This window comes from Thermobia domestica, chromosome 6 (genome assembly GCF_964235325.1).
Source record: "Thermobia domestica chromosome 6, izTheDome1.hap1.1, whole genome shotgun sequence".
Classification (NCBI taxonomy): Eukaryota; Metazoa; Arthropoda; class Insecta; order Zygentoma; family Lepismatidae; genus Thermobia; species Thermobia domestica.
The window spans coordinates 281,534,476-281,546,720 of NC_137459.1; the positions used below are offsets into that span (position 1 = coordinate 281,534,476).

General features: G+C 34.1%; 1 protein-coding gene across 1 annotated transcript in view; it reads left to right on the forward strand.

Annotated features, from left to right (window-relative positions):
* Window positions 1-9,254, forward strand: part of LOC145687567 (high affinity cGMP-specific 3',5'-cyclic phosphodiesterase 9A-like) — a 37,449-nt gene extending 28,195 nt beyond the window's left edge. The window contains exon 8 of the mRNA XM_081761032.1: window positions 8,613-9,254. Within this exon, the coding sequence (XP_081617158.1) occupies window positions 8,613-8,708 (96 nt within the window). The 3' untranslated portion in view covers window positions 8,709-9,254. The remainder of the gene's footprint in view (window positions 1-8,612) is intronic.
* Window positions 9,255-12,245: the final 2,991 nt, after the last annotated feature.

Below are 12,245 nucleotides of genomic sequence, written 5' to 3' on the forward strand. Positions count from 1 at the left end.
TCCTCTTTTGAGAGATAAGATGGATAATGGCAAGAGCAGTATGATTTAGTATCCCGACAATCGTCTGGTAGGACTGAGGGAAGACATTGGCGCATTTCCTGTTCAGCTCATATTTTTTTTTTCCTTTATTTAACTTATTCTGCATTGGCCGCAACAGCGAGCAAAGGCTCCGTCCCATCAATTTCTGATTGACAAGCCATATTTCTTCCGAACTGTAGGGTCCTTTTTTTCGGATTCCGAACGCTTTCGAAACGAATGCTTCCACATGTTCTTTTCTATTCCCATTACCTACTCCTACAACAAATTTCGTTCAATTATCTCTGAGTAACATCGCACCCTTCCCTCGTCAGAAAGGCCAAACCAGTCCAATCCCAGGTAAAAGTGCTACTGATGGTGGCTTTGACGTGTTCGGGATTGAATTTGTTTCACCTGTAAATAAGGAGATCCACAGGTATGTTACAATGGTTACACGTTTCAGTTTGTCATAAACACCAAGATAAGTGGGATCTGAACAGTCGCATTTGTTGTATGACAATGTTGCATATCATACTTCAGAAATGATGTCCGACTTATTTGTCAAAAACAATATTCCCACCGTACACCATCCTCCTACTCGCCGAAACTAGCTTTGTGTTACTTTTTCCTTTTCCCTACACTCAAATCTATCGTTAAAAAATAAACAATTTGACACCATCTTGTACATCCATCATAACACGATATTTAAAAATTTCGTGTCTTTTCGTGGATAACATGCGTGCTTTTCTATGCAAATGGTCTCAGATTCGATTCCAAGTAAGGATACGTATACTCGGACACAAACCCGAGTAGTAGATCGGGTCGGACTCCTTTCTAAACAGTAGGTCCCCTTTTATGTATGCATAGTATCGATGCTGAACAGAATGTTGAATTTCAATCAATCAAACAATCACGTATAACTTTAATCCAAACTTCCATCATTGATTTTTGATGGCTTGGTCACCATAATGGATTAGTACCACATAATTCCGCACCCAAATAAGCAAACCACCATTTCATCCACAAGATTGTGGTTTGTGTTTAATGGATTGGACTACCACTCGCGAATTGCTACCACCTGGCCAGGCAATTAGTACAACCGTGTAATCGCAGCAATTGTGGGTTTCAGCTTTGGTGTCAAGATCATAGATTTCTTTACCATTGGAGTAACTTTTTCATTTTCCAGGAGACTCTATCCGATATCATTAATATATCAAAGAAACTTGAGACCATGGTGGTTATGTGATTAGGTATTCGCTTGTCCAACGCAAATTTCACCTCCAGCTTCACCATGTGGGCTTTATAGTATTCAGTACGCTAAATATGTCTCACTGACTTATAAATATTTATGTACCAAAAATAGGTTTATTTTTTCTTTCTTTCAATCATGTACGAGTATATCGAAACATGCTGCTGTGAATAGACAATTCTAGAAAGAAAAGTGACTGTTGATTTTAGAGAAAAGGTTAGGTTCTTGTTTCCTCCCAATTTGTTTTCAACCTTTATCATAATTCACTTGCTTTTGTCATCGTCAGCTTAAGTCTATAGGACATATCGTGGAAATTAAGTAGATAAGTAAATTGATCATTTTAGTTCCGAGTTCATTTGTATCGGCTCAATTTCGTGATAGCCTAAAGCGCTGTAATTTATTAAGGTATTTAGAATTTATCTAGGAACATTGATCTCTCTTAGCTAAATACATTTATTACTTCCAGTACATTGGAACACAGTGAGATATGTTTAAGTTTTCCATCCTTCGTTATACAGAAAACATGCAGGCTTTTTTATATATATAAAAAAATAGTCAAATTGCAGAATAATAATAGTATACGGTTGTATGTAACTATTATCCAGATGGATGACCAACATAACATGTTTCAGTGTAAATTGTCTTTAATGATGCAAGGTTTTCACATTGTAACACTAGAACTGGACGTCAGTTAGCAAAATAAGGGGTAAACTGTTTACTGAAAATTCACAAAGTTAAACATTCGGTTTGGATCAGTTTGTGTTACATTAATTTTCATTGTTGCTTGAATACAGAGTATACATCAATGTTCCTTCAAAAACTTATTAGGTACGTACATATAAACACCTTAGATGTTCTTTCTAGTTTGTATACTTCTTTACGAGATGCTTTAAATATAAAGATGCTTCTTTAGGAGATAACGTGGAAAGGTGCGTAAGATGATTGATTAGAGTTCTTGTAAAACTGAAGAATGATCATTGACATGCATGGAAGCTACAATTTAAAATAATAATAATAATTTAAGCTACACCTTCCAAGACTCATATTTAATTTCCCAGTTTCTGTTAATGATAACTATGGATATCAATAGTTTCTAACAATGACGACACTAGAGATAAAGAAGGATGGATGCCTTCCGTGGCATCATCTGCCTTCTCGATTGCCCCAGATATATTCTATTGTAAGATAGAACAAGCAATCTAAAACTATTATTTTCGAAACACAAAAATAGCTCCTCCCTAAAAATATTTCTGTCCTTTCACTTCCGCCCCCCTCAGACCCCAAGAAATGAAAACTGGAGTCGTCACTGAATCTTAAATTAATTTATGTCTATGTGTTCATTTTCCTTTGACCACTACACGTATTCAAAAACTGTTGACTTATTGAGAGTTTTTATTTTGTACAATTTTGTTCAGGAGCTGATCTCCTGATAATTATTTTCTCAGTAAGATTTGCATGAATTGTTCAGTTAAAGTGATGTTTTCCAGCTTTATTTTTTTAAATACATGAAATGCTATATTCACATTCTTTGATAATCTAGACAAAATAAATGTTGATAAGAGACAATTCATTTTCGGAAGTGACTTACGTAGTAATTTTATTTCTCTGTTTTTTTGTCGTACTATTTTATCCTGCTTTCTTTCTTTTCTCTTCCTCGTACTTGTAAACGTAATGTAACAAAATACGACATCTATTAAGCGACCACCGTTTGTTTAATTCAAAACTAATCGTTATGAGGGGTGATGACTTAATAGAGAGTTGGTACTATTATTATTATTATTATTATATTTCCAAACAACGCTATGCATAGGTGTCGGAAGTCTTATAGAATGGCTACCTCCTTCCGTACATCTGTTTGTCTTTCTGTCTGTTGATAGACATCGCAGCAAAAACGATAAGAGATATCGAGAAGCGTTTTCCTGCTGTCTATTCAGCGTCCCAAGAATAGATCCCATCTCCTCCATTAACCTGTTATTCAAAACGAAAGTGATTTAAATTAGCCATTTCCGGTTTCAATGTTTTTCACTATATAATAAAACGGTAATAGATTATGGCAAACGTTTTCCTCTACAATAGATTCAGTGTCTTAAGGAAACATATTCTTAGTAGTTGTTGTTGAAATTTACTAATACTCACAGTTGATGAGTTGATTTTTGAGTTTAACATCTCTTTCACCAGCAAGGCTATATGAGATGGGGCCTACTAATTAACGTGGAGTCCGAACCACATGAGCTCCAGACGGAAAGCTTACCCGGGTATTCTACGCCAAAGACGCGTACACTAACTGCTTAGCACTAATACTTATAGTGCCAATACTGATTTCCATAGAGCAAAAACAGTAATAAATAGCATTTTTTTTCCAGTTGATTCGGCTTCTCAAGAATTGGTTCCCTATCCTAGCCTAATCCTCTATTTAGAAATAAACTATTTCTGGTTTCTATGTTTATCGCCATGAAGCAAACAAACAAAAAGTAGCAGATAGCAGCAAGCGATTTCTGCAATCGGTCTAGTGTCTCAAGACATTTCATCACCACCTACAACACTCTACCAAGACCGGAAGCAGTTCAAATTTACTAGTGCATCCAATTTCAATACTGATTTCCAATGTGCAAAAACGGTAGATTATTTCAAGCAGGGGTACCTTACAATCTAAGAATGGGTTCCATCTCCTCCTAATCCTTCATTTAAAATAGAACTGGTAGAAATCAACTAATTCAGGTATTCTGGTTTAAACGTTCATCACTATAGAACAGAAACGGTAATGAATAGCGCATAGCGACAAGCCTTTTTCTCTTGCAATCGGTTCAGCATCTTAAGAGAACATACCATCTTCACCTGCAACACTCTACGGGAAATGGATGTGGTTGAAATTTACAAGCACTTTCGGTATTAATATTGATTTTCATATAGTAAAAACGGTATAAGATACCGAGAAACACTTTTCTGCAATCGATTCAGCGTCCTAGGTATAGGTTCCACCTCCTCCGTTAACCCTTCATTCAAACCAGAAGTGTTAGGAATCAATTGATACCGGTCTTAATTTTGATCACCATACAACGAAAACGGTAACTGTTACCGACAAGCATTCTTCTCTTTTTTTCAGTCGGTTCAACGTTTTAAAAGAACATACCATCACTTCCTGCAACACTCTACTGGAACCAAAAGTGCTTGAAATTTACTAGTACTTCTGGTTTCGATACTGATTTTCATAGAGTATAAACGGTAAGGGATATCGAAAACCGGTTTTGACACAGATTCAGCGTCCTAACTTTCATATATCAAAACCGGATGTAGTGAAAAACTACGTTTTTTTTTCTTTGTGTGTGTGTGTGTGTTACAATACCGATTGCATAATGGATAAAACAGAAATAGTCATCGACATACCGTTCCTTCATGTGAATTCAGTGGCAATAATATGTTTCACTTATGATTTTGTTCCCCTATGTCTAACCAGACGTGCTAGACATCAATTACCAACTCCAGTTTTAACGTTAATCTCCTTAGGACAAAAACAGTAAGATAAAGCAAGTAATGGCTTTTTGATATGGATTCAGCGTCCGAAGAACAGGTTGTGTCTTTGATCTTATTCTTCTATTGCAACCAGCAGGTATGGATATATTACTTAAAGTTTGAATATTGAATTCGATAGTTTGCAAGTCTACCGTGATTTCCACTGTAAAATGAAACTCATTATTATTAATGCTATTACTATAGTGCATTATAGTGCTAAGGATGTGAGTGATGTATTTCTTTTAGGCTTTTTCTCTAACTTGCCTCTTTTAGATTAATTGAGCTTAAACGTCAACCACGGAAGAGCACGGAAAAATAAAGAAGTTTTGTCCATATTGTAAATGGATTTTGGGTAATAACTTTGACAATTGACGAAATTCTCTTTTTCCGTTTTTGACACGTCCATTTCCATTTTATCATTTCACACTGACTGCATGGAACAGAATGTTGTTGTTGATAGAATCTATTCGCCCTTCCATTTTCAACGAGCTTAAAAAGTTCATTATTGAATTCTCTATGTTCCTGTGTCTGTCCGTCTGTCTGTTATTTGCGACTTTTTTTTTTTTTTTATTTTGAACCCTGCATTTGATAGAGCATCAAAAACTGTCAGAGCTTACCCGTTCTGACAATGCTCTTGGAACAGAGAAAGTGATTAAACTTTTGGCGTCACTCTTACCGTTTTCGAGGAACTGGCCAAAGAGTGGCCGATTTCCAGAGATTTAAGGAGCCAAATCTCGGGAACCGTAAGTCATAGAGAAATCATATTGGTGTTGATCAATATCTAAAAGGATGGCAAATATTTTGGTACCAAATAATTACCGGGGGCCACTGTCCAACTGGCCACTGGTTTGGCCAGTGGCCAGTGTCCACCAATTATTATAGGTACCAAAATGTTTACCATCCTCTTAGGTATTGATCAACACCAATATTATCTCTCTATGACTTACCGTTTCCCTGATATTGGCCAAAAGTGGCCAATTTCAAGATATTTAAGGAGCCATAGCTCGGGAACCATAAGTCGTAGAGAGATCATATTAATGTTGATCAATACCTAAGAGGATGGTAAATATTTTGGTACCAAATAGTAACCGGTGGCCACTGATTAACTGTCTACTGGCCAGCTGACCACCGTTCCCCAGATATCAGACAAAAAACTTCGAATTTCTAGATATTTAAGCAGCTAAATCTCGAGAACTGTGAATCATAGAGAAATGATACATCTATATTTTGCTATGTATTTTGCTAATTTTTGCGAGAAAGAGAAGAAGGTGCAGATAAAAAGATTTACTTTTATATCTAGATTTAGTGTTACAGTTATCCTTCCTGCTCCATTTCTCCATTCTTTTTAAGTTCGTTCTGACAATGCTCTTGGAGCATTCTCAACTGGTTTGATTTGGAACCTATGCTCCCCCTCCCCCTTTTTAAATATACCATTAATGGAAATATTTTTGGCGCGTGCATTTTAAAGCAAATATAGTAGCATGGAAATCACTTCAGCAAACGATTCATGACATTGCTCTTTTCATTTTTTTTTTTTTTTACTTTATTTCAGTTTCTATTGTTGCATCATGGAGTTCTTGCATTGCAAAATTTGTTGAATCTGAGTTTTTCTGAAGTTAAAAATTTATATTAATTTTGTTTCTGAAACAACTGCTGCATGTTCTTTAATGCCGTGCACTCTATCTTCAACACTTAGTACTTTTCTCTTTATTTTAGTACAAGACGTTTTGATCGTATAAAGCTATCGACACACACCCTGACATATATAATAATATCCAGACAAGAAATTCTCAGTTCCAAGAAATGTTGAGACACTGACACTGTTTTTTTTTTTTTTTTTTTTCTTTCTTTCTTTTCAACACCATGTAAATATCAGAAAGAAATAGGCAGCTGTCAGTTAAAAGAAAAATAATCGAATGTTCTCTTTTCTGCAGAAGTCACTTGTGCCTTCATTTTTCAGTTGCTTCCTTCATTTTCACCTAATGTGATTGAGCATATTTCAACATCCAGTAACCATTGTTGTATAACAAAGATTGGGCCTCCTTTTGGTAGTGACGTGAGACAAGAATGCTATGCTTTAAAAGAGTCACCACCTGCTACGTAGATACTCTGTTAATAGAGAGCGAGTGAACGCAACTAGTAAAGAAAACAACATATAACTCGAATATGCTAGATTAGGAAAACAAAACACTCCAGATGACAAGCAAGCGGAATAAAGAGCTACAGTGTGATGTTTTGATATTTGTGGAATTGCTGTTCTGTTGTCAGCTGGTTGTTTTAAATGAAAGCAACAAAACTTTTAGGAGTGATCAAAAAATTGGATCAAAATACTGAGATCTTGGCCAAGAATTTTAGGAATGAACCAAAAAATGCATCAAAAGATTTCTATCTTGGCTAATAATTAGTTTTTGGATCAGGTGCTACAAAATTTTTTGAACGGCTCCCTAAAGCGAGGTTTAGTATTTTTTACGGAATAAGCACATGATACTAAGTTAAGTGATAGTTTGAGTTTGGCTGCGCTATATGTAGTTCTCCAGATATAAGGCGTAAAAAAAATTTTTTTTGATTGAAATATATTTGATCTTGGATTAGGGGCCACAAAATTTGTGAACGGCTGCTAAACCGAGTTTTCGTATTTTCTACAGAATAATCGTATGATACTGAGTTACGTGATAGTTTGGGTTTGGATACACTGTATGTAGCCCTCCAGATATAAGGTGTACAAGAAAAATTTCGATTGAAATATATTTGATCTTTCGATCCAAAAAGTGGTTGCCTAAGATAGGTTGTTTCTGTTTTCTTTTACTATCCGTTATTGAGGGTGAGTGTGAACGTTGTATAGGGGTTTGAAATGCATTAACCTTACGAGATTTCACTTCAATTAAAAAAAAAAAAAAAAAATGGTTGCAGGCGTGTTCACTTCATGTTGACGGTCGTTGAGACAAATTTCAATGAAGTTCATTTCAAAATAACAATCTAACCTTTTCTTTTTAAGAGAACCTTAAGCCATGGAGTTAATTAGTTGACATATCTAGTTTTACCACAAATATATCCATAAACTTCCGCTAGGCAGCAAATGGTCACTATCAACAACAACCCAATAGGCTACGCAATTAATGAGTCATTATGAAGAACACAAGAGAATAGGGAAGGTGTTTTATTAGCTTTTTATATTGAATGGGGTAATTATAAGAATTGTGTTCCTGTAATAGCTCTAGAGAAAATTCAGTATGCTTAAGATGTGGAATATTACTCGAATGTTTGTGCACTAGATCCTCAAGTGAAAGATCAACTGAGGCTCAAAATTTATCTAAGCGAGGAAGGCTTAAGTCGATCAGTTACAATATAATTACATGCATAAAGAAAACTTTAGTAATAATTTTACACTACTGGTTTACAATTTCATACAGATTAGCGAAGATAAATTCATTCCGAAATCATGTTCGAATACAATTTAAGACTTTTTAAAATATTTATCAATGTGTTTCTTTACTTTATAAAGTTATTATGGGTTTCCATATTCAAGTTTTTATTACTTTTTAGAATATCAAGCAGTGCAATGAATAAAGTTTCATATTGAAATAAAATAATCTTGAAACTAAAGTTAAATTATATTTATATTTAATTTCACAGTTGAAAAGTTCAAAATATAAATATTTCACAATTAGTCTTCAAAACGTTCTGATAATTTAAGTTATTTCTATATTAAGTATGTCAATAACAATGTAAAGTAATTATAATTAGATTATAGGAATATATGAAGTATAATAATTAGTTATAAGAAGATAGTCTGCTTCAATCACTGGTTTTGTAACGAATTTCACTTTAATTGTTTCAGCTCTTTCCTCAAATTGAAGACATTATGTTAAAACCCCTTGTGGAGGCTTTAAAGCGCTACGAGAAGATGGAAGAACCGGAGCAAATTGAATTATAAGTTAAAGAATTCTTGAACTTAATTCCGCATTAGATGTAACAAGCAAATTATTGTTTAATATAGAAATAATGGATGTTTGTTAATATCTTGTCAATTAGAGTTTCATGGTCAACGTGTGCTAAATTATATATATGTAATAGCTTATAATGTCAACATTAACTCTAGAACAAAAGACGTTACCAATATTGGAGCTGCTTTCTAATTATTATAATCATAATAGTATATGACACAATTGAATTTATCGTGTTTAGCAATTCTATAATAACAGAGGCAAATTGAATATATCTATCTATACCTTACATCTAATTTCTGTATCTGCTAATTTCTGTAATAAAACTAATTCAGACTCAATATTAAATAAAGCACAACAATTAGTTTTCCTGAATTAGACAATTCAAATCACACCTATAATTTGTTTTTTGGAGAAGAATTTAATACCAGCCAGAGATATAACATGAATAAATCAACACAACGTAAGGTGTTTACATAGAAAACGAGGAGCTAACTACTATAGCGAAGTTTACAGGATGAGTTTTTTTTTTTTTTTTTTTTCACACGCCATCACTCTCTAACAATCTTTTATACTTCTTATAGTTTTCTATGAAGACATTCATCTTTGACTTGTCTGAAATTAAGTAAGGTATAGATGCATTCCTGAAAGAAATTGGAAAGACAATGATCTAAAAACAGTAGAATTCTGTAATGACGCTGATTGTTGATGTTTTGACACAGATGACAATGAAATCTTTGTTTAAAGTTTGTGATTTGAAATTGTCTGATTTCTCTTTGTTTGGGTTAATGCCCTCTTTCAAGTGAATAGCCTCCGAACGTTAGTAGTTTGGTGTTGTTGAGAATCTAAATTAATAATTTTATTTAAAATGAACCTCTGTACTTCCCGCCTTAAATTCGACATTACCCATGTCCAGAAAGAAAATAAACACGAAGATATATTTATTTGAGAAGGTTCTTAGAGGAAAAGAAAGGCATAACCCTGAATATAAAACACCCTATATAATATCTATCTGTATGATATAAAGAAGAATAAATTATTTGAAAATAGCAATAAATGAAAATAACAGTGACTTTTATTTTTTACCTGTAAATATATCGTAGTCAAAAGCTTGGTTATTGTTATAGTTATAGACATCATTTTTGCTTTACTGTCTTTTTTTCTATCAAAGTCACTTGGAACCAAACAGTCGTAGAACATAACACTGGATCGGAAAATGTGAAGAATAGAAAGGCAAAAAATACACTCACAACCTTTGCAAGGTCTCTAGCATGACTTTGCTGAATAAGTAGTTCGTACTGCTGTCATAAGTTGCGTTCTGAATGAATGAATATTTAAGAACAATAAAACGTAGTACCTCCTTTTAAATAATATAATATCCACAAGTCAACACGGGTTTCAAAGCCAGAAGTCAACCAACACTGCAATCTTTAATTTCATCTCTGATGTAGCAATGGATATAAATAAAGGAAAGTATGTAATTGGTATTTTTGTTGATTTATCTAAGGCGTTCGATTCTATAGACCATGGTATTTTGCTAGAAAAATTGCATTCTTATGGCATCAGAGGTGTGGCAAACAATTGGATAAAGTCGTATTTATCTGAACGTAGTCAAACTGTTGGCATCTGTAAAGAGGTAAATGGCAGAAGAACAATGTTTAAATCATCTTTAATGAAAGTAACAAAAGGAGTACAACAAGGATCAATATTGGGACCTCTTTTGTTTGTTGTATATATTAATGATTTGGTTAATAGTCTAGGCTGTGTGAAGTCAACATTGTATGCTGATGACATAAATGTTCTTGTCAGTGGAGACTCAGTAAATGAAGCAGAAAGGCTCACTACAAAGACGCTAACAAAAATTATTAGTTGGTTAAACATAAATAAATTAACTATGAATTTAGGAAAAACTAACATTGTCAAATTTCGATTCCCGGGCCAAAGAAATGAACTTGTACCAATAACTGTAGACACTGTAGAATTATGTCAAACACCATCTATTAAATTTCTAGGAGTATATGTTAATGAAGATTTAACATGGAATACTCATGTTGAATACATTAATACTAAACTCAGTTCACTCTGCTTTGCATTCCGTAGGTTGCAAGGTAGTTTGTGCAAGGAAGCTGTGATGTCCTTATACTATAGCAAAGTTTTTTCAATAATAAACTATGGTGTTATATTTTGGGGGAATTCGAGAATAAGTGCTAGTACATTCCGAATACAGAAAAAAATTATTAGAATAATGTTAAGTATGCCTGAACGATCCTCATGTAAAAATATTTTTAAAAAATATAAATTATTGACATTACCTAGTTTATATATATATATCGCACAATTATGTATGTAATCGAGCACAAGGATTTATTTACTTTAGCTCATACGATTCACTCATACAATACTAGGCAGAATTGTAATATGTATATTATCCAACAGAATTATGCAAATTTTAGCAAAACTGTGTATATGAATTGTATAAAATTATATAACAAATTACCAGCAAAGTATAAGGACATTAACGAAAAACGGATATTCAGAAATACTCTGTTAGAATTATTGTTGGAAAAAAGCTATTACTCTGTGGAAACTTATCTTACTGATAATATATAGAGAATGTAAATCATATCTGACCACTGTAATGCTTAATTGAGGATTGTCCTCATTTGTAAGCTATAAACAGGCAAATAAATATGAATATGAATATGAATATGAATATTATTATCACCAGCTGAAATACCCATTCTTCGCATGGGTCAGATAAAATATCTATGTAAACAAACTGAACAAGGAAAAGAAAAAATCGCTTATTTTCTACTATTTTTACGTATCTCGGTAAACGCCCTCTGATACCCCTGGTTCGAATTTTTTAAACAAAATCGCCTCTGGCCCCAGCCGATGGGGGCTGTATTTGGAAGTCAACGCCTGTGGGAGTATCACCATTGATCTCAGCGACCGCGAAAACTGTGGATTTACCAGTAATATCGGTGATTTTGGATTATTTTTACATGTCTCGGTATCCCCCCCCCGCTGAACCCCGACCCGTAGCCGAATGGGGTGAATTTGAAACTTAATACAATTGGAGTTTCGCCATTGATCTCAGTGACCGCGACAACTATGTATTTGACACAAATATAGGTCATTTTCTATTTCTTTTGCATGTCCCGGTAAACGCTTCCCCTTAGTTCAAATAAATAAAAAAAAAAAGCTTCGTCCTGGTCTGGGCCCTGGACCAAGGTACCCGTAACCAAAATTTGGTAACTCTTGGTCCACTCGTCTGGTCCCCAGGCCGCACGCAGACACATAGACGACAGACACACAAACTCTTTATTTTGTTTATATTAGATTATTATTATTATAATGTTTTACTTGGCTAGCATTTATAAAGGAAACGTCTTTATATGTGCCTTTATAATGAGGAACATCACATATAAGCTCATCTAAAGCGATAAGTCCATCTCTTTGCAGTTAATCTATCTGTTGTTATTAATCTCTCTTCTTTTTCTTCTTTGTCGATGATGAATCCCTCC